This window comes from Archocentrus centrarchus, chromosome 15 (genome assembly GCF_007364275.1).
Source record: "Archocentrus centrarchus isolate MPI-CPG fArcCen1 chromosome 15, fArcCen1, whole genome shotgun sequence".
Lineage (NCBI taxonomy): Eukaryota > Metazoa > Chordata > Actinopteri > Cichliformes > Cichlidae > Archocentrus > Archocentrus centrarchus.
Window position 1 is genome coordinate 28,422,560 of NC_044360.1, and position 23,865 is coordinate 28,446,424.

The 23,865-nt window shown below is 40.8% G+C and overlaps 1 protein-coding gene across 1 annotated transcript; it reads left to right on the forward strand.

Moving 5' to 3' along the window:
• Positions 1-1,315: 1,315 nt before the first annotated feature.
• ogfrl1 (opioid growth factor receptor-like 1) lies at positions 1,316-8,010 on the forward strand. Its single transcript, XM_030748522.1, has 7 exons — positions 1,316-1,575; positions 3,347-3,433; positions 3,569-3,647; positions 3,938-4,016; positions 4,898-4,964; positions 5,775-5,920; positions 6,886-8,010. The coding sequence occupies exons 1-7, from the start codon at positions 1,390-1,392 to the stop codon at positions 7,424-7,426; spliced, it is 1,185 nt and encodes a 394-aa protein (XP_030604382.1). The 5' UTR covers positions 1,316-1,389; the 3' UTR covers positions 7,427-8,010.
• Positions 8,011-23,865: the final 15,855 nt, after the last annotated feature.

Below are 23,865 nucleotides of genomic sequence, written 5' to 3' on the forward strand. Positions count from 1 at the left end.
ATCAGTGGCTGTTGTTATTTAGCTCTTGCCAGCTTACACAGATGGGATGGTTACATGACTTCAGGAGATGAAGCTTGAGGGGAGGAGAAAGAGGATGGCGTTTCATTAGGATGCTGTGGCGTTGTCGCTTTCCTTTGCGTTTTTGCTTCTTTGGTGAGGGGAACCCCTTCTCTGACAATAAAACAGGTATGATCCTACATATCCTGAGTCTGAGGGTACAGGCACATATTTAAATGTCCCTCTACAGCAGGTGAACGCCTACGACTTCTCTTCCACCACTGTATTTTTAATAGATTAATTCTAAGTTTATAACAATGCATCAGTTTGCTGGAAGAAGTCATTAAATACTAATCTATGTATATTTGCGAGTATTTTTTTCAATTAAATAACTTTTAAAAATGACTAAGTGTGCCTATAATTAACCTTTTGATGCTATTGCGGACATAATGATGAATCACATATCAATTCCTTTCTACATGATTTATCAGAGTAGCTGCAGAGTGACAGAGACACCAGCTTCAGTGACTATGACAAGCCTACATTTACAAGAACGGCTGCTGGGCCTTATTTTGTGATAGCAGAAAACCTTTTAGCATTAGCTTGTAGCAAAAGATGTGGCTTTAAATACAATATATGAGTTATTTAGTTCTTGAATTAGTTAGCAATTGACACAAGCCTTCCCTGTAAATCCATACTGTGATGATACAACATTCGCTTTGTCTTATGAGAGTTGCTATAATTTAGCCTTCTAAATTAGTTTGTATTTTATTCAGTTATTACATTTATCAATTGGATTTGCTCCTTTCAGTTTAGCCTTACTAGTTTCAGTGTTAGTTTTAGTCTTTTGTTATCATATGAATTGTATTTGTCAAATCAGACGATTTAAGAAATCAAATCGTTAGAATAATACAAATACTTGACACAATGTCTCACAGATATCCCAGTCCCAATAAACACGAAAACCTAAGTGTCCTCCAGCTGATTGTATTGACATAAAAAAAAAATCCTATCTATATATTTTTGCAAATTATATATGATACACTGCCTTTACTTACTTTAGTTTTTTAATGTTTTTCACGCCTCGTTTTACCCTTCAGTTTAGTTTAACTATACTAACCTTGTTTCTTATAATAAGGAATTCATGTTCATCGCTTTAAGAGCTCCTCCTGCCTCTGCGGCACTAATCGCCTCTCATACACAAACACGCATCACCCTTGCTAGTCTGGAAATCCCCTATTTCTGCCATTTAAAAGCTCCGCACTGAGGGCAGTGGAAGCCCACCGCTCCGCAAACCGCGAAACGAGGCTGGGAGCATAATTATGTAGCATTTTTTTTTTTTTTTACTAAAAGGGATAATAAAAAAGAAGGCAGGTGTTGCATGTTTTTTAAATGGGAAACCTGGTGGGCAGCTGGCGTTTCAAGGAGCCGAGCACGATTGAGGAATGTGACTCGACGTGGGGATCGGACTCGGAGAGCGAGGAGCCGGCGGCTGAAGATGATAGCGGCATCTCCGACTCCGTCAGCCCGGCGAAGAGCGAGAGGGCCGCGGGACACGCGGGAGACGCCACACCGCAGGTACGTTGCGAGCATGTTGTGATAGGACGGACATGTGGGCCACCGGCAGCGCCCGGTATCGAAAAGGCCAGGACAAAGTAAGGGCAACCGTGCTACGGTGCCGGCTGTGTACCTGGGAGACCTTCTACGCCAAACTTTCATTCAGAAATGTATCAAGTTCATGCACCGTGGTACTGGGCGAAGACGTGTATACAGCTGTGAAAAACAGCTGTGCATTTTACCGGGGACGCAAGGGACAGGTCCCCCTCGTAATTTAGGGGAGGAATCACTTGCCACAGCAGAAATACGTAGCGAGAATGCCTCTGCCATACTCCCGTAATCTGAATATGAATTAGGAGCTCATATCGTCACTAAATTGGAAACTTCATTAAACACAGCAGCAGCTCTGGGACCTTGCACAGCCAGGTTAATAACCATGGAAGAACGAGGAGGAAGAGGAGGAGGAGGAGGGCCTTTATCGCGACGTTTACTCTTAAAAGGTTTAATAACCAAGTTGTAAGCAACCCCCCCCCCCCCCCCCCCCCCCCCCCCGAGTTTAGAAGGGCTGTTGCCAGTTTCACTGCATGAAAAAAAAAAACCGATTCTGGCAGACCTAACTGTCTCCTGACCTTGTTTACAGTCAGAGTCGGTAACATAGGTGGTAACAATTATAACCTATAGTCTCATGTCTAATATCCGTTAAACACACCGGAGAACAGAAGAATCACGTCTGTATGTGTGCTCATTCAGCAGGGATCAAATTCCATGAGAAAAGTTAGGAATAACTAATAAGCTCTGCATTAATGAATATAGAATACTGGAGTGTCACTGCATTATATTCCAGGATATAAAATGATGCATAAAAATTCAGCGGAACACAAGACATTAAGTGACTGATGCACAAAAGAAGAAGACCCCCAGACCCTCCGCTTAATGTTTACTGCCCAGTGCTCAAACCTACACCCGCGCCGTGATCTTACTGCAGTCACTGTTACACACAAGTCATTGTATTCAGACTTATGTTGCATACTGTACATTGCTGTCATCCCATTACGTGGTGATCACATGCCTGCCAATATACATGATGTTATGGGCTGCATCCTGTTCACCTGATATGTGTTATTATCAGAGTAATGTATAGAACCATAACCCCAATCCTGCACTGCCTACAAGTTTACAAAGAAAGTGAAATAATTTATTAGAAGAACCATGTGCCCATAACTTTTAGAATATTTGACTGGATTGCTGTTATGAGACTACTTCAGACTGTTTTGTATTACAAGAACCAGCAGGTTATAACAGAGCAAATGAAGCACTTTAAGGGATTATTTTAAAAGTTAGACCAGACAAGTATCCAATCAAAAAACATCTTTCACTATAAACGTTATGATATTTGATGTAAAAACAAACCAAACTGTATGTCCCATGAATTTTGATGTGATTTATTGATGATTGAGGAACTGCATAAACTTTGATAAAGATAAATTGAAGAGGATCGGGTCACGTGTGAAGCTGTGAGAGCAGGGTCAGGTAGCATGACCCAGATTAGACAGAGGTTTTCTGGTGTCCATAGGTTGTGACTGCACAGCATAGCTGCTGTGAATTGTCCAGTTTTACTAGAAAGACATGGATGATATTAACCCTCGAACACAAAAGCAAACTCAGTGTTTTTAATTCATCTGAGCGGCAGCAGAGCGCAACACTCCATCTGCTTCAGATCTGCAGCTTTTCTTCTCTTTTTTCAATCTTGAAACTTATTTTTTCTGCCTTTCTTTCCTTGTTCCTCTCTCAGCTGACTGACTCCCCAGAGTCTGTTCCAAAGATGAAGAGGAGTTTCTATGCTGCCAGGGACCTCTACAAATACCGGCACAGCTACCCGGTACATGCACACACTCACTCACACACATGTACCCTAAACTGAGAATAGATGGTACATTGCTTTCTCTCACACACACACACTGATGCACACACCCTTTGTGATATCTGTTGTCTCATCTGTGTGTTCATGTCGAAGAACTTCAAAAGGTCCCGGCAACCCAATGAGTACCGCAACCTGCGCTTCTACCTGAACAAGATCCCTCTAGTGCCCGATGGTGAGATATCACTCACACACACACACACACACACACACACACACACACACACACACACACACACACACACACACACACACACGTGCACTATCCATGCAGAACTGTGAACACTGGAGAGAAGTGATGTTGGTGCTGGGCTTAGTGAGTTGTGTTTGGCTAAAGGTCATGTTTGACAGGAAAAGCCCGGCAGATTAGTAGACTGATCCACTGTTTAAACACACTTATACACACACGCACACACACACAATAGCGATGCATGTTGCAGCTAACTAGCCCCTCTTTCTACTCAGGTATCTACATAGAGGAGATTCTCTCTAAGTGGAGAGGCGACTATGACAAACTGGAGCACAATCACACCTACATTCAGTGGTGAGACATTCCAGCTGTTTGTTTCCATATTCATACAGCATACGTGTTTGCGCATCAAGATTGTTCTTAGCGTGCTAGAAGCCACAATAACGTGCATGTCAAAGCTTCCTTTTTCTGTCCAGTTACGGAGGAAATTTCAACATAAAACCAGGGATGTTTTAATTGAATAGGTCTGGCTAAGCTTTCGTTCCTAGAGGAGACTTCAGAACGGATTTTGTTGGTTTAAATGGCTTGGTTAGAGTGCACCCATAAACTGCATGGATGCAGTGTTTGCACCCCGGCCTCACCAAAACTGTAGGCTCCAGCCTCCCCGCGACCCTGAATTGGATAAGTGGAAGAAAAGGGATGACTGGATGGATAATTCCATTAAAAGGTTCTAACAGGACTTAACAAGACAGAGTCAAGAGACCCAGTTTAGTGACCTGGAGTTTAAGCTACAGGTGCCTGTACTGGGGCAGATGTCAGTGAAAGCAGCTATGCCCTTCACACCAGTGTGCAGATGGAAGCTCTAGCTAAATTTAATAAAAGAGAGAGAGAGAGAAAAATACAGTTTTTAGCAAAAGGGAAAGTATCCATAGAGAACAAAACTGTGTTTTTGATTCAGGCTATAAAAAATGCTTTTTAATGCTCTGAAGTTTTGCATTTTAACATGTTAGTATATGAGGAATGAGTTGCTTTTTGGGGTCCAGCCTCATGTGGCCATCAAAGGAACTGTAGTTTTTGGCACGTGTATGTTTGCATCATTGTTAAGCAGGCAAACAGTAGCGACTGTTGAGAAATTACAGAGTAATGATCTTCTTTATTTGCTACGTAGATGTGTTTTTATCCCACCCCATCACATCCCTGTATTTATTTGTGTTTTTGTTCCATCTGTGTCCCAGGCTGTTCCCATTAAGAGAACAAGGGCTCAACTTCTACGCACATGAACTGACTCAGGACGAGATCAAAGTAAGTAACACAGACACATGATGTGCGGGGCTGTTTGTGCTATCCCTCCGATGGCCCGCTTTGTGAACGCTGTGTTGCATTAAACTGGGACGACATGTGTTTGACCTCCAGCTGTGCTGCTGTGGTCACTCTTATTATTATTATAGCTACCTCTGCTGCTTGGAGTTCAGTTTCACTTCTGCATCCCTGTCTACATTAGCATATTGGCTCCTATTTTATCATTTACTGGTGATATTCAGCTATATCGGTGACTGCTTCACACCAAAAGCTTTCCACCTGTGACCTGATGGGATACTTTCACTGCAAAGAACTATGCGTTTATCAGAGTTACGAGAGCGTCATTAGCAGTTCAAGTGCACTATGGTGTGCTTTCGGTGCCCTGCAGGGGAAAAACACAGCTCAGTGTCACGGCTTTGCGGTTTTGTATGTCAGTTTATTTGTGGCTCATCATTGCACAAGTGTTTCGCATGGTTGAGTCATTACATTTTACAACCAAAACAATGAAATATATCCTTTTAGCATAAGGGAAATTTTTGAATGTCAGAGTACCGTAAGATGTTCTTTTCAAGAAAGTTGATACATTTTTTTTTAATATTAGTTACTCAGATAGAACAAAACAAACACCACATTCCTGTTATAAATAGATAGAAATGTGTCCCTTATAAAATTCATACTCATTTGAGTATGATTAAACTGTGTTTGCATACAGCATTTATTTCCTTCTGCTTCCTCAAATCACCCAATGAGAAATATTGCTTTTGTTTATTACATGTGTCTCTGTTTCTGATCTGTTGTGCTGAATCCCATCAGGAATTCCAAAGCACTCGGGAAGCGAAGCGGAGATTCCTGGCGGCCTATTCCCTCATGTTGGACTTCTATGGCGTCAAACTGCTGGATAAGAGTGGCAATGTTGCTCGGGCCCCCAACTGGCAGGAGCGCTTCCAGCACCTTAATGAGTAAGTACACATACACACATGTTTAAATGCACTGTGCAATAGCTTGAGGGGATGAAACTGCAGCCAGAATGTGTGTGAACTTATTGCGCAGTTGCCAATTGCTGCTTTTCTGTCCTTCAGCGAGGCAATCATTCTAAATCCTCTGCAACTTAATTGCTCCTCTGTCAGCAGCTGAATGTGAAAGAGCATGCTTTAAACCAACAAACAGATGGTTAAAGGGCAATTTAAAAGGAGATTTTTTTTTGTTACACATCCTGTTTTGATCTTTTCATGGCTTGAGATAAGTCATGGTGTTTCCATTGAATTGAATTGAATTGAATTAATATTTGAAATTTAGTTTATAATTCCTGCAAAAGTTCCCATGTGCAAATCTGTTGGGATATGTGTGTCAGCTCTGCAACAGACTTGTGATCTGTCTGCCTGTTGACCCAGGATGTGGGATCATTGGTATAGAGAGAGCAATGAATGGGTACTTCAGTTGGACCTGTCCTTAGAGGAGTGATGGAGACAGGGAGGTACTTACTATGCCAGCATTGGGTTATCTGCTCAATGAGCATTGTTCACACCAGCCCAAGTAAGAGCTGGTGTGGGAATCCCTGCATTTTATTAGCATGTAACAGACTTTTTACACAGCAAGCACACAGACTGATGGTAGTACAGGTATAACTTCCAGGGGGAAAAGTTTATTTAAACCCATTTTGGCACAAAATCAGCAACCTTTAAGTGTTTTTTTCAGGTATGACCGGTGCATGCAGTTTTCATGTCCCAATAACTGCTGAAATTAAAGTTCATTTGGATTATGTTTCCAAATAATTCCTCAGTGCTCAGAGGAGGTCCTAGATGGCTGCCTAGTTGTGAGACTTTCTTCTAGAAAGGCTTTGGCAGATCAGATTCATCTGATCTGTCAGCGTTCTCTTTCTCAATATCAGTAAACTTCTTCAACCTCTTACTTTGTTTTTTTGAAGATCCCACCACAACTACCTGCGGATTACTCGCATCCTGAAGTCCTTGGGTGAGCTTGGTTATGAGGCCTTTAAGGCCCCACTGGTTCGCTTCTTCCTAGAGGAGTCGCTGTGCCACGGCACCCTGCACAACATGCAGCACAGCATCCTGGAGTACTACGTCTACACCATCCGCCTGCCGGCCACCCGCCGACGCCTGCTCCGCTATGCCCGCCAACACTACAGACCGGCCCACGCTTTCCTCTGGGGACCGCCACCTAAAAAGCGAGGTGGTGGCGCTGGAGGTAGTGTGGGTGCTGGAAGTAGTGGTATTAGGGCGCCTGCTCCAACACCAGAGCAACAGAGGAGGGGGAAGGAGAACACCACCTCCACATCTGCGAGTAGTGGAAATATTGTGTCTTCTCACAATGCCATGATGTGCCATGAGCCGGCTGAAGGAGGACTCAAGGGCTGCACGGGACTCGGTTCCAACATGGAGGGAATGCTGATGATGGTGGGAGCTAGAGGAGAGAGGAATGAATACAATGAGATGGTTCCTTTGTAGTTTTTCCTGTAGTTTTGTAGTTTTGAAAATGGAAAACAAAACAAAATTAGCCACTTAAATTGTAAATAGATAAACCTGCTTGTGGAAGGAAACCAGGGCAACAACACACAGATGTTTGAGCTGTTAGAAACACATCATTAGAATCAGTTTAGGTTAAGGGCTTAATATAAACTCAAATAACTCAAACAGTGCTTTACTGCAAGTTAATGATCTTAACTATATTTGGGATTATAATCAGAAGCTGGAGTGTTGTTTTTTTGTGGTGGTGGGGGTCATTTCATAAACTAAGCTAGCTCAATCCCAAACTTATCTAAACTAGGAGAGAACGTTATGACAGAAGCCTTATTTAATGTTTTGGTCTGGAATACTGAAGATTATTTGACATGCTGGTGTTCAGCTGGTGATGGTTAGATTACTCAAATGCTGTAGCTGGAGCTCCCCCAAACAACATGTTGGGCTGAGCTCCCTGTGTACAGGTTCTGTACAGCAAATATTATAATGTGAAAAGGAAGAACAGGAAGAATTTTTTCTTATTTCCATATCATGTGAACGTACATAAGGGAAGACTAATTTGTCAGCAATACTTTGAATTTTTTTTTTACTTGACTGACTTGAAATTTTCACTTTGTCATTACTAGCGGCGCAGCTCCGTTATGTATCCGCTCTGCGATTTTACGCTTTCTGCAAGTTAAAGGTAGCCACTTCCTCCGGAAATTGTACAGAACTTTAAAGCAAAAAACAAAAGTTGTTGGTAACTTGATATCTTTAAGAAATGCTTAAGAAAAGAAAGGCTTTTGGTGATATCACTACCTGTAAACTCCAAGTGACAGCACAGCAGTCCATCGGAAAACTTGATAATTCATTTTTTTGTGAAAGGCAAAGTTATGTAGCTATAAAAAGTCCCTAGGCTGTTTAAAGCCAATTATTGAGTGTCAGTGACTTCACAGATTTAAATAATATTGACTCAGTTGTTGGAACATCAAAATTGATCCAAGTTACTGATCTACATTATTTGGGGTGTGATCGGTCCTACCAGCTAACTGTAACTAGTCAGGGTGAGTCACAAAACCTTTTTTTGAAACTTAATGTGAAAGTACGACTCAGGTGTCAACTCAGTTTTGAGCAAATATCTATGTTTTTTTTTTTGTTTGTTTGTTTTGTAGGCAAGTATTCAGAAAAACGATTATTAAACCTTCAACTAATTTAGACTTAGAGTAGAAATGCTAGCACCACCGTTACAAATGTTGCAAGTGAAGCTAAATTAGCAAGATAGCGTTTGTGTTGGTATTAGGAAACCAGTAAATTATGAATAAATAAGAACTAACACATTGTAACACACTCCAAAGTAATACATTACTGTAATCACATTATTATGTATTATATATATATATCAAGTTTTAATAATGTGTAAAAGAAAAAAAAAAGACAGTGAGCTACTCGTTTTATTTTTAGCTTAGCTGCCACACAGTGTATTATGCCACCTAAAAGCCTTTTATTCTTAAGTGTAAGTTATGGACTTTTATAGAATTTAATGTGATCAGACTGGTGATGTGTGGTGTGTGTTCACAGACAGTATAAAAGATGGATGTAGCTGCCTCCATGCCACTAATTGGTTTGTTGTTCATTATGTAAATCTTGGGTGCAACAAAAAAAAAAAAAAAATGCATGTGACAAGGAGGGGCGGGTCTTGTGATTGACAGGTTGTTAGCCAGTCCTCCATTTTGAAACACAGTGTGACCAAGATTTACAAAATAGACTTAATCTTTTTGTTCAGTATGGCTGAAAATGAGTGACTGGCCCCATGAATTCACCAGGAAAGCTCAAGACAGAAGCTCATTTCTCCATAGACTTCCATAGGTCTGGAAGTGTTTTTGCAACCACAGCTATCGCCACCTGGTGGCCTTCAGATAGAAAGCAGATTGAAGGCTCTTCAGCGTCGGCTTCATTTTCCAACCCAGAAGCTGCGTCAGGGTTTTATACTGTCTATGTGTGTGTTGCACTTTTTGAACAATCTGTGTCTTCCTGTTAAAAGTGCTGTAGATTCTAAAGGTTGTGCATCATAATCATGATAGAATGCTCATATTGTCTAACCTTGCAATAATGTGACTTATTGAAAGGAGAAGCTGAAACCTAACAGTCAGTTTAGCCCCTGTTTTTAACAGGTAAAAATGCTTCTAGGGCTAAGTTTGTAATGCTGCTGATATTTCTGCCAGAATCTTAAGGTTCATTTGTTTGCCACTCCAAAAACAGAAATGTTCACATAGAAAAAAAAACTACAGTCTGGCTAATGTACTTCAGGTCAATGTCAAATCATTGCGCCCAGCATTACCTTGCTCATGTTTAGTTTTCAATAGAAGGCCAATATTAGCCCAACACAGCAGGAAGTGTGTGCTGGTCTAGTCGCTCAAACTAAAAGCTAAGCCAGTTTGTTTAATTGTAGGGATCATTTTAAACAGTCGCATGTGTTTCTAGTAGCGGTAGGTAAAAATCTGCTTAATTAAAAGCCATGTTAAGTGTAAGAAAGACCCATCAGAGTTTAAAAAAAAAAACAACAAAAACTTCTTAATGACCTAGACGGCTGTTCTTCCTGTAGGAGGTGGCCTTGCTTATGTTTAGCTAACAAGGTTTTTTACATTGCTCTTTAGCCAAGTGTATCTGATATAATTGTAAAAATAACTTCAGGTGAATTGTATGATAACGTGGGCTCAAGTATTCTGATTTTTAGCATACTGTACACGTACATATGTGAGTGTGTGTGTGTCTGTGTGATATTCTTAAGTGCCTCTTTTGTATTTTTCATTTTTATCTGGATGCTGTATGGAGTGTCTTTTCCTGTACATCCTGTTTTTTGTACAGCATTTTGATATTTACATCATGGTCCGCAACGTAGTCATAGACGATCTGAGTATACGAGTATGAGCAGAAATACATCCCAGAAGACTCTGTATACAGGACAGGTTAATACTATATAACACTTGAAACTGTTTGTATTGGTTCTTTGAATAAATTGTGATTGCTATGTTGATAAATGTTCACTATGCTTGATGGACACAGTATATTATTTTCAGAATTGACAGGCCACAAAAAGTGGACATTAACCCTAAAATGTGAATTTTACCACACATACAGTAACTCTAATGAAAATGGGGTTGTGGTTTAAGAATGTTCATTATATTTGTCATGTCATTTTGACGCTTTTACCACATGTAGTACTGTGCACTGCATACTGAATAAATTTAAGCATGTACAGTGCTGTGAAAGAGTATTTGCCCCCTTCTTGATTGCTTCGTTTTTTGCATATTTGTCACATTTAAAAGTATCAGATCATTAAACCAATTTTAATATTAGACAAAGATAACCCAAGTAAATACAAAATACAGGTTTTTTTTTAATGATGATTTAATTTATTAAGGGGAAAAAACAGCTGTCCAAACCTTCCTGGCCTGATGTGAAAAAGTAATTGCCTCCTCTCATTAAATCATGAATTTACTGGGATTAACCACATTTTTTGGAAAGCTGAGCTCAATTACAGTAACCCCAGCCGGGCCTGATTACTGCCAGACCTGTCGAATCCATAAATCACTTAAATAGAACCTCTGTGGGAAAGTGAAGCAGGCTAAAAGAGCTCAAAAACAACATATTATGCCATAATTGTCATGGTCCTGGGACTTTTAACCCAGTGTTTCTTGTTCTTAGTCCTTAGTTAAGTTATGTCACTAGATTATGTGTTTGAGTTTTTTAGTTTCGTTGCAGGTTATATTTAAGTCATTGAATTTTCCGTTTCTTCTTCCTCCCCTGTTTCTTTTTAAGTCTGTGTAAGGGATTGTCATGTTTTAGTTATTTCCTGTTTTATTTTGGTGGTCTAACGTGTTTAGCATTCAGTTTTAGTTCTTATTATCTGATTTGGTTCAGCTGTGTTTCCCAGGTCTCTCCACTCTACCCCAGTCATCCGTCTCCTTTGTCAGATCGTCTGTATTGTGAACCTGTTCAGATCTCCGTGCTAGTTATGCTTTATGGATTTTTTAAAGATCTGTTGATTCTCTGTTTGCGATTCATTGATTTCACATTTTGGCTGAATAAAAGTCGGTCTTTTGTTTATCACGTTCTGTCTCAGAAGTCTGCGTTTGGGTCCTTTTTTGTATCATACGACAACAATCTAAAGAAACAGCTGAGAAACAAAGTCACTGACATCTATCAGTTACAGGGTTACAAAGACATTTCTGAGCCTTTGGGGCTTCACAGTGAGACCACAGTGAGAGCCATTATTACACAAATGGAGAAAACCTGCAACAGTGGTGAACCTTCCCTGGAGTGGCCGGCCTAACAAAATTACTCCAAAAGTGTATCAACAACGTATCCAGCAGATCACAAAAGAACCCAGAACATCTAAAGGACTACAGGCCTCACCTGCCTCAGTTAAGGTCAGAGTTCATGAGTCAACAATTAGAAATTGGCATCCATGGGAGAGTTATAAGGAGAAAACCACTGCTGACCAAAGGATCGTCTCATATTCTGTGGATAAAATTAACACAACATTTCATAAAAAGAACATCATACCACAGGTAACCACTCCAAATATACCTTGCCTACATGTCAGTCAAACATGGTGGTGGTACTGTGATGGTCTGGGGCTGCTTTGCTGCTTCAGGACGACTTCCTGTAACTGATGGAAACATGAATTCTGCTCTCTGCCAGAAAGTCCTGAAGGAGAACGTCCAGTCATCAGTTTGTGTTCTGAAGCTTAAGGGCACTTGGATTATGCAGAAGAACAGTGATCCAAAATACACCAGCAAGTCCACCTCTGAATGGCTCAAAAAAAAAAAAAAGCAAAAGCTTTGGAATCGAGGTCTGATTGAGATGCTTTTGTTTTGCTGTGACCCTAAACAGGCTGCTCATATTTGAAAACCCTCCAGTGTTGCTGAATTAAAACAACCCTTCAAATAAAATTCCTCCACAGTGATGTGAAATTAAACTCACTGCCCGTTATTGAAAATGCTCGATTGCAGTTCTTGCTGCCAAGGGTGTCACAGCCAGCTATTTGGTTTAGGAGGCAAACACTTTTCACACAGGGCAGGTGGGTTTGGATATTACGCTCAGTATTAGAGCACAGATGAAACCTGACAGTCTGATGACAGTAACACTGACTTACAGTTGTCCCTGCTATAATTGATTGATCATCTGTTTATAGTTGACCAGGTGACAGCAATGATGGTGAAAAGTCAGGAATGTATGTTTTTCACAGGGCCAGTATTACTTGAACTGTTCAGCCCCCTCGTTTCACAGCAGAATGGTCTAACTGCCCAATAATGAAAACTCATTGATTTCTTGATTTTCAAAATATTATTTCGTCTGTGTCTCAGTCATCCAGATCATAGTAGTCGCTGGAGCTTGAAAAAAGTGACTGGACTTCTTTAAGTTTCTTGACGAGGTTTCACTTCTCATTAGATGAGAGGCAAAATGTACAAAATTAAGTTTTTTTATAAACGCCATGGCATTCAACAGTCCCTTTCCTCAGTGCTGAGATATTTTAACTTTCTAAGTGTCATCCACAGGTGATTCACCTGTTGCCCATCACTTCAGAGCAGTCACTGGTGGAGATCTAATCTCTGGCTGCACAGGGAACCGTTCCAAATATACCTCGCTCACATGTCAGTCAACAACCGCTCACCTCGAGTTGTTAACACCTGTCATCAAGTCACTAAAGTCACTGGATCACTACTCGTCTCTTCCTGTGCATCACCTATTCTGGACTACCTCATGAACCAGGAAGCCAGAAGTCTACAGCGTACCTTTTTGCAGGTATTCAGAAGTTCTTTGATATTATGTGTCTATTCTTTGCTCACCTGTCCGGTTGACAAAACAATAGAGACGTTTATAAAGAGTTCAGATGCCGTCCACGTGTTCTGTAGAAGATAAACCACGGTGATTTGTGTAGTTTAGTTTAGGGCGATGGAAGAGTCGAGCCATCTCTGCCTGTTTAGAAATGTAATTTTTTTAATAACTGTCATAACTGTATTTTTTGTTGTTTTTCTTGCAAGAGCTCAACAAAATATTAGTAAGTGAACATTTCAAACATATGCATTTAATTTCTATCACTTTTTCACATCAGCCTACTCCAAATACGAAGCAAGTTGCCCTCCAACTACAGCTCTGTCGTAGTTGTTCACGAGCCTCTGGCTGCGCCTTAACTTCAGTCGCTCACCTCGGAGCCGGCAGATTTCACTGAGGTTTCCTTTTCTCTGGTTGCCCCATCGTTGCTGGTCCCCTGTTGTGTTTCCCCAAGTGAGGCTTTGCTTTTTGGTACAAAGTGTGTGCATGTGGCACTTTAAGGAATCAACATCCTTTGATCAAAACTCATCAGTGCCAAGGTTTGTGTCTTATGTCATCTACTTTGTAACTGTAGTCATTAGCTTCTATCACACTTGGCTGAAGAGTGTCATCAGAATTTATTACTGCATATGTCAATATGCAGTAATAAATTCTGATGACACTCTCTGAAAGCATGCATAAATTACGGAGTATTGTTTGCATAGAACATTATTTATTGCATCATCATCTGTTTTTAAAAAAACAATTACACTCTCATTTTCAGTGGTGTCCAAACAAGAGATAAATTGCAGGTTTGGCAGGCATAAAACAACACTGCACATTTCATACATGGTTCAATTATACTGTGACAAAGATAAATTAACAACAGTAACACACAGCAGGCAGCTCATATTTTGCCTGTAAATGCTTCTTCTCTTTTTTTAAAATGACACACTGCGCTGCTTTCATTTGTCACAAAGCTTGGCAACCTTTATTTAAGTTTTTAATGTAGTTTTGGGGTATTGTTAATCATTCATTACTTGCATAATCACTTCTGAAGCTTCTTAGAGTCAATCATGAGATGCCTGTGCTTTCCAGAGCCACAGCAAGAAAGAAATAACGCTCCTCGTCTCCAGTACAAAGAACACATCTGTTGCAGCAGATCTGCCAGCTGAATAATAGGATTAAAGTCCTCAGTAAAGAGAGTGCAAGAAGGAGCTGTACATTATGTGAACAGTAAAATGACTGAAGAAGCATCTGTGAGAGGAGTTTTCTCCACGAAGAAACTGAAAGATAAGACGAGGGATAAGATTAGAACACTTGCTGCCTAAGCAGAAAGATGTGACGGTGTCTTCAAAGAACATCGACTCTGTTGTAGCTCGACTCATCTCGCTCCGACTGAAGCTTTCTACTCCCTCCCATCGGTGACAGAGACAATCCAGCTGCTCTTCTTTGCTGCCGTTGATGAGCCTTGATGAAGCTAGACAAGAGAGACGAAGCATCAGGGGAGCATCCTCAAGTGATTTTAAAAAAAGAAACATGAGGTATGAGCTATATGATGCATTTTGAAGAGAATATTGAAAAAAGAAGGCTCACGATGTAAAACATGAGGAGCTTTATAGCTGTATATGTGCTGTCTATGTGCTACAGTGTACAGGAATGCCACTCTTCCGGGCCAGTGTCGGGGCTGTAAGTCTTAACCACCACTGAAACCAGTTGTGTAAGATTTTGTCTTTGTCTTCTCAAGTCCTGTGATGGATGGGGACCTGTCCCCATGCTGTGAGTGGACCCCTAGGACAGCAGGAACCAAACATTAACTCCACAGCCCTAAGGTGGATGACGGTGCTGCAACCTGGTCCCCCGTCTTCAAAGCAGCCATTTTAAAGGTGAAAGTTCACTGCATGCTGTGGGAATAATTGTGGCCGTGCTGCCGTCTCAGCCAGTGGACATCAACAATCGCTCTCTCTCAGTGTTTTCCTGAGGCAGAGGAGCATGAAACAGACTGCTGTCACTGTCCTGCACCACTGACAGACTGAGGAGGTCTTCGGTCCCCCAAGCCATAAAGCTCTTCAGTGCGACACAGAAACAGAGGGGAGGCATTGATTTTTCTCTGCAAACCTCACTAAGATTATGAATGCTGCTGTAGCCATAGCCCCATGAACATGCACATCTACATTTATACTTTCTTCTCTTTTACTTAATCTGATCTTCTGGTTACAGCTTACTCCAGTTTATACAGCAGTGCTAACTCTTGCATTGTGGATCAGATCTGTACTATTTGCCTATATGCTAACCTCCCTTTGCACCACCTTCACTTTCATTCTCACCTCTTAGCACATCTGGTAGACGTACTTTCTTTGTTGTTTCTATATCTGCATTTATCTCTTGTTTGCTGTCTTGTGTTTAACAAGCTACTGGATGCCAAAAATGAATAAAATATCCATCCATCCATTGTGACTGTAGCATAAGTTGTTAAAAAAAATAGATGGATATTCAATACATCTTTGCTCAATCGAAAACGAGAGGAACTGAGGAGCAGGTTTGCAGCTTGTAAAACAAAGCTGATATCACACTGTCTGAATGTCTGCAGATAAGATGCTCACGAGACAATAATCGTGTGCAGTGTGATGACTCTACATGTCATTTGATTTCTCCAGAAGGTTCTTCCAAACAGCAGTGCTGACAGAGTCACTGATGCCTATCAGCACAGTCGCTAACAAAACTGTGAAAGTTCATTGGCTGAATATGATTAAACCCAAATAAAGAAACAAAGAAAAAAATTGAAATGACTTCACTGCTCATTATACAGTGTAAAATATGTTCTGCAGGCACAATTGACTCCACCAAAGTTAGAAAAACTACATCACTACAAACAACCGCTTCTAGATTATATGTAGCATTTTGATCCAATTCTAATGCACAAATACTAAATAATCCAGCTTTAAAGGAGAATCTGGGCAAATCGTATAGCCCTACAAACTTCCAAATTCATCTGGCTGTTTGTGTCTCCTGTCACAGCATCAGTGAACACTAGTTATCCAGCACCGTAGGAAGTCACACATGCTCATGCATCCTACTGCCTTCATGTAGTTTTACTTGTTTTGTGTGGTTCAGGTCATGAGCCTTTCCACACCTTCATATTCTTTTCTTTCCCTCATACTAGTGCAAAATGATCTCAGTCCCATCGGTCCAAAGATCCAGACCTGATTTGGCTTTTCAGATGGTTCATGCTAATCTGGCTGCTTTATTCTTTTGGCAGATCACTAGTTTGCATCTTCTGGTAAATCCACTGTATAATCTCAGTGAAGTCTTCTCTTAATGATTTTGAAAGTGATATGCCAGCTGCCGTTCTACACCTGTCTGAATACTGTGAAGGGGTTTTTGTTTACCATCGAAAGGATTCTGCAGTCGTCCACTGTTTCATGGGCGTCCAGACAGTTTCATGATCTACCTTCTGAACTGTTGGTGCTAATGTTCCTGTCATCTCTCTAGTCTGTGTTTTATCTGTGTAGTTTCTGAAAAAAGAAAAAAGAAATAGCACATTTGTTCATTAAAAGAAAAAATAGTTTGGAGTCTGTCTATATACTCTACAACAGGGGGGGGGGCAACCTGCTTCCCATCTTATGAAAGCTGAGACATGCTCCAGCTCCCCCGAGACCCCGAATTGGACGAGCGGTTAAGAAAAGGGATGGATGGATGGATGGAAAGTAAATAAATAAAATATCAAATCAAGCACAGCCTGGAGAAATACAGAGGTACAAATTTAGCATTTAATTTTCATTTAGTTTTTTGCATCTGATGTATTTTCCTTTAATAAAATGCAAAAAAGTACCTTTTTTTCTCCTTACCTGACTGTCAGCTTACCTTCCAGAAGAGCGGGTTGGTAGTGTAAACTGTAGACATCTGTGTTACTGTCTCTCAGTATCAATGCTCAAGAGACTGGATGTGATGTATGCTATCAAATTCCACCATGTCCAGAGCAGCATTATACTGTAAGATAACACGCTGTTAAAGTAGTCTGGCATTTTCTCCGACCTGGACTAATCAGAAACTACTAAACTATATTTATAGACATCGATAGAGAGAGATATTTGACTCTGATGGTACTGTGCAGTATCTTAGCTGTTCCTAGGACTGAACTCTTCTGTACAGAGACCTCTGATGTTGTGCCTGGAATCTGCTGGAGCCACTTTCCCAGTTTTGGGTTACAGCTCCTAATGCTCGTGTTACCACTGGGACCAGTTTGGACTTTACGTTCTACGTGTGCTCCAGGGGTTCCTTCAGCCCCTGGTACTTCTATTTTCTTGTGCTTCTATCATGACTGCTTGGTTGTGCCTCTCAGTGTATGCAGTCCCAGCTACTGTGTGTTAGATAGACTCTGGGGCACCTTTGCGCAGTCTGCACCTTGGGTCCTGTCGGCTGTGGTAGCCTCCTGTCTCTGTGGGTCTGGTGCTCAGGGCCTGTTCTTGTGCTGCCATGATCACTTCCTCTGTGCCATCCTTAAGCCAGAGGTGGGAAGTAACGAAGTACAAATACTTCGTTACTGTACTTAAGTAGATTTTTCAGGTATCTGTACTTTACTTGAGTATTTATTTTTCTGACTACTTTTTACTTTTACTCCCTACATTTTTACACAAGTATCTGTACTTTCTACTTCTTACATTTTCAAACAGACTCGTTACTTTTTAACACGTCAGAGAGAAGTTTTTATTTCCGGTCAGTGCGCCTCAAACATCAACCGATCTGAGCCTAAACTGAGGAATAATAACATATAAGAGACAATCGTACTGGCGTATCCTCCATCCCCAGGGCTTATCTCGTACAAAGAGATTAAATACGCAAACCCATATAATTAATGTATCATTTATAGCGCTATAATCGGGCCGGACCGAGTCCGTAAGTTACGCTCGCAGGACATAAACAGCTTAGCTAGCGCTACTGAAGAGGAGCGAGCATGAAGGGAGTAACGTGTGGCAGGTAAATGCAACGTTTCTAAATGCTCAACAAATATCAGCAGACACACAAAGTGTGTGCAGTTTGTCACACAGTGTGTCTGCTAGCTAAAAGCAGAGCTGCTGTATTTCAGGGAGAGCAAAGAGAGAGAAGTTCACTCAGAGATGGAGAAAGAGGACAGGAGAGGAAGAAGAGAGGTTAGAATTAAAGGTAAGGACTGGAAAATAAACTGAAGTATGCAGACTTTGTGTTATTCAGAGATTCTATGAAAATACTGCAGTTTAGTGTGTAATAAACAGGTCAGCTTGTTGTACTGTATTTAGAGTAAAGTAAAGTAAAGCTCTGTGTTGGTGCACTTTGTGTTCATGGTCAGAGTTACAGGTTACATCAGTGCAGCAGAGATGAGTCTGAATCAAAGCTGCTGATGCTGAGATCACTGAATCCAACATTTCTACAGCCTGTATGCTGTCAGTGTAGGGGATGGAGATCAGCTCAGAGAGCTGTGAAATACTGGGTTACATCTTTGTGAATTCAGTTCATCCACACAGAGCAGTAAACCTCAGAGCAGCAGCAGCAGGTCAGCTGATCACAGCCTGCACACCAACATCATTTACTGCAGCTCACAATAGAAAGCTGTGGTTCTTCTCCCCATGCAGAGCCACTACAGCTGATCTTAGGGTTCCTCCACCTTCTGAATCCCACTGTAACCCCTGAGTATCCTCATGTTGGTGTTTAGGTGGAGGCACAGTCACCCTCTACTATGGAGGACACAGAAACCAGAGCTGTGTTTGAATTCACTTTCACTGTTTGTGTCCTACAGAACAGATTCAAGCTGAGTGCATTCATTAGAATTAAAATTTAGATTGGAATAACATTTGTATTCTCATGTATTATTTTATATTATTACAATAATATATGATGAGGTTCAGTTAGCTTTACAGAAAAATAGCAGGTAGAAATGTCCTCCAAAGAACTACTTTTACTTTCTTACTTTGAGTACATTTCAGAGCCTGTACTTTTTTACTTTTACTTAAGTAAAGAAGTTGAACAAGTACTTCGACTTTTACTAAAGTATTTTTTAACACAAGTACTTGTACTTCTACTTAAGTACAGAATGTCAGTACTTTTGCCACCTCTGCCTTAAGCCAACCTTTTCTAGCAACTGATAGGATTACTTGATGTCAGCCACTTCCCCTGTCAGTCAGTGCAGGGGCTTGGTCATCCACGGTTGTTCCTCTTCACCATCTGTTGTCAGCTGCCTGAGGCATTCTGGAGCAGCTCATCTCGGGGGGCCATCTTCCTGATGTATTCGTGGACGCCTCATGTTTCATCCTGGATTGTGGTTCTCACACTCACCAATCCTCGCCCTCTCTCTTTTCGTTGCTCATAGAGCCTCAGGGTGCTGGACTTCAGGTGGTGATCTCTAAGTTTTCGTGTCTATCTCCTCCTGCAGCCAGCTTATTATTCCAGCTGGGTATCTGATGACTGGTAGGGTGTATTCATGGATGGATCTTATCCATACCGTTTGGCTGGGTTTTCAGCACCTGTCTTACCATATGGAGGTATTTGGTTGTGGCTGACCTTTGTGTATCTTTATCATGGTTCCCGTTGGCCTGTGGGACAATGTTAGAGTGCTGTGTCACTGCAGGTATCCATGTTTACCATGTTTATCACTTTAACATCATATTAGCAACAAAAATGTGGCTTAATCTGATGGGAATGTCATTATTTTTGTAGGAAAATGTGACTGATAAAACACAGTGCAATGCATTATCCATGCTTTATACTTCCTTCCTTTGTGCTCAAAGTCTTCTCATCCTTTGTGGATCTTAAATGTTGACACATTATTTTCTCGTGGGTGTGGGCTTACAGTGTTGATACTGGCTGTTCTTTCTCCTTATTTGCCCTTTGCTTTATATTGAGTGTGTGCATGCGTGCATGCGTGCATGTGCGTGTGTGTGTTTTGGCACTTTTTTTCCTGCATTGTTGCCCAACAGCAGATGGTGTCTCCGTGTGTTTCCGCTCCTCTCGTCTTCCATTTCCTCCCAGCATGTTCTGCAACACACCACTGCGCCTTTAAAGAGATATTTCACAATATTCTCCACTCTCATCTTGGAGGGGTGATTACAAGTTCAGACGCCGCTGGAGACTGGCAATCACTGAAACGCACTTATTTTCACAGCAGTACGTCCGAAGGCCAAATCTGCAACACACAGCGGTGGCCTTTGTTTTCAAGTTTCTGACAAGAAACGATCTTTTTCCTCTCTCCCGTCTGCAGATATCAATACTGAGGCTGAGAGATGAATGCTGTTGTCCTGGCAGCATTCACTGAACCGCTGGAGAAAAATGAAACTTTCTGCTTCTTATCCCCTGACAACACCCTGCTGTCCATCAACAAATCCCAGTCAGAGGCTGTTTTCATTCTGAGCTGTGCCATGTCACATCAGATACACTATTCTTGTCCTTAATAATGCAACATACATATAGTCTCAGGTGATTAATCTAAACAAGTTCTTCTCCTTATACAACCAAAGTACTCATACAGTACTTACAGACTAAAAACATCCATCATTCACTCTATTTTAAGAAGGTTACTGTATATGGGGGGATGCAACAATATAATCTGACATTTTTAATGTTTTGCTTAAATGAAAGCATGTTAATAAACTGTACATTTCTGGCCCCTAATGTCATCCTCATTTTCAAAGGTGGCCCTGTGTGAAATTAGGTTTGAAAGCCCTGGATTAGACACTCTCTATAAAACGATTATGCGCTATAACTATTGGTTAATGGCTACGCACTAAATCGTACTGCGTTGGGTTCAGGAAAAATGTGTGGGCTGGGTTAAAAATGCCCATTTACAGCATTCAATCCTGCATGTCAAAAAAATTATACTTACCTTTAAATTTGCCTTTAAATGTGATGTTAAGGTGTTTTTTTTTTTTTTACAAGCATCTCTTTGTGATAGAGCCGGCTCAGTCTAACCTTGAACCTGGTGCATCACTGCAGAGATGCCAGAGGATCTTGTGCATATCTTAGAGACTGGGAATGAGAGAAGGCTTGAAATGTTGGATGTTTGAACAACCAGAAGTAAGGGAGTGATAGAAAGCAAAATTAAAGCAGAAATTCAGACAGGCATTTGCTCGATGCAGACAGCTCTCCAAGATGGTACAAACATCTGTAAGCATCAAACCTGCCTAACAGCTCGGTCTTTTACTACAGAAAATAATCTTTTTAATAATCAATGACAAACTTTTATTGGGGGCTGATTTGCTGCCCCGATTAGAGATCTTCAAGCATGTCATGGTTCTCAATGAGTGGTGCAGGTTGGTGCAGTACAATGATGCGGGCCCTGTTGTGGTCAAGCAAAAGTTACAGCATGACAGAAAATTGTTACTGACCAAACAATAAGCTTACAGACAAATGGTGAAAACAGGCTTAATCTGAATGGCGTTTGGGCGTAGAGCTGCTTCAGAAGGACCAAACTGAGGTGATTCAGGTATCTGACTAATACTTCCTGGGTGAAGTGTTCCAGGCATATACTACCCCCACTTCAGACCCAGGACGAGATTACGTCTCTCTGGTAGCTCGAGAACACCCCTGTGTCCCCTCAGCAGAGCTGAAGGAGGGGGTTTGGGAGAAGAAAATGTGGGTATTTGGTTTAGACTGCTGCTGACGTGAACCAGTCCAGTGGTATAAACTGAATGGAAACTTTTATAGCTATATTAGAACATTAGAAACCTTAATTTTTTTTTTTTTGTTTGTTTTTTTTTTCTAGTGCAAACCATCACAGCTGCAAATGAGTCCATGCAGGTTTAGTCTATGGTGCTGGCTCAGTGATCCGCACAGTCAGCTGAGTATGAATGCTCATGCTTTTACTACTGTAAAAACTCCCGACTGGCACATTTTCAGTCTGCATGTCAGGTGGTCACTGTGGTTCATCTTGGTTTCGGGGGCTTTCCCTGCCTTCTCTCGATTGTGGCAGAAACTAGAACGGTGACAGAGTGTACTTCTGCTTTTTGAGGTTCAGAAAACAGGAACTTATGATTGTCACTTGTTCGTTAATAGATTGGCTGATAACCAGAAAACTATCTGCAACAAGAGAATGTGCATGTGCCCTAAGATAATTCTAAGTAATATGCCTTCTGATATGACAGAGATGATTTTGCTACATTTTAAATGCAGCATTTTAAATTCTGCAGAACATAGACTTCATTTTCCTCTGATTGAACAGAGTAATACTGCTTAATTGAACCAATTTTGCAAGCTAGATTATTTTGGGGGTATTGCCCCTGATGACATGTCATGGGAGTTATGCCTTTGGAAGGCATATTACTTAGAATTATCTTAGGGCACATGCACATTCTCTTGTTGCAGATAGTTTTCTGGTTATCAGTCTTCTGCCTACATAAACTTTCTAGGTAGGAGATGTTGGAAAATTAATATTACAGTGCAACATATAACTATAGAAAGTGATGTACACCACTGTGTAAGTTTAGCAAGCAAAACAAAAAAAAAAAAAAAGTGGTGCTCAAAAGAGGAAGGAGAGGAGGGCAGGATGAATATAGACTTTAGATTTGAGCAGTGTTATCGATGACTTTGCTGAGAACCCAAAAGATGACGTTCTGATGGGTGCGTAATCTTCTGTGTTTTTGTAAAAAAACAAATTAATTAAAAAAAACCATCAAGCACCTAGTTATGCAGGCTGCTTCTATAAACATTAGTGAAAGAATGGGAATTACAGTGCATGTTAAAAACAAGTATTCACACTATGTGTCTCATGTATCTACAAACTGGTCCCCTTGGAAATGATTGTTGAATGAGGAATTCTGCAAATGAGTGTGCTTGTTTGGTGTTTTGGTGACACACCTGTTTATGGTGGTATTTAAACTGACAGTTCTCAGATTTGCAACAACCCAGACGATTTCTTTCAGGTTTTTCAAGCTGAACTTAAGTCAAGGATAACATCTCATAGGTTGGCAGCCCGTGCTGGAGGACAGAACGTAATGTTCTGTGATTCTCTGACTCCATCTTGTGGCAGCTGCCTGCACTACAAGCTTGCAGAATTTTTCTTTTGCACTGCATTGTACAAAACGTATGCAATGAAATTAAAGTTGTGCTTTAATTTTCTGTTTTTTACTCGGCAAATTATATCAATTTAAAAAAAAAAAGAATTATATCAAACTTTGGGGTTTTCTGAGCTTTAACCTCAGTTTGGACAAAGACCAGGTAAGTACCATAAATCCAAAATACAGTTCATGCCACATGAAATGAAAGTAAAAAATATGTACACTGTAAATAAAATACTTCCACATGTCTACATAAACAGCTGCTGGTTACTCAAACTAAGCTGTGCTAATGGACAGCAGCTCATATCTTTCCAGCAGCGAGGCTCCAGACTCATTACGGTACTTTACCTGCTTTAAAGAGGCAATTTAAAAACAGCTGCATTACATCTGTTTTTTTTTTTTCATTCCTCATTTTTAGCACTTTTGTAGCTATTCTACATCCAATTTTTTGATATCATTTTAGTTGTTTTGCATTTCTTATTTGTCATTTTGGTCTCCTTTTGACTCATTTTATGCCTCCTCGTAATTGAGTTGCCAACAAACAAGTGTTAACAGTCGCTTTACAGAGCAGACGAGAATACAAGGAGGAAGTTCAACACAGCCAGGCTT

What these genes read in the sequence shown, in the direction of transcription:
- ogfrl1 (XM_030748522.1), top strand. Translation starts at nt 1,390, where the DNA reads ATGGGAAACCTGGTGGGCAGCTGGCGTTTCAAGGAGCCGAGCACGATT. An exon ending in CGGGAGACGCCACACCGCAG is followed by an intron (nt 1,576 to 3,346) that starts GTACGTTGCGAG and finishes TTCCTCTCTCAG; the next exon opens with CTGACTGACTCCCCAGAGTC. An exon ending in GATCCCTCTAGTGCCCGATG is followed by an intron (nt 3,648 to 3,937) that starts GTGAGATATCAC and finishes CTTTCTACTCAG; the next exon opens with GTATCTACATAGAGGAGATT.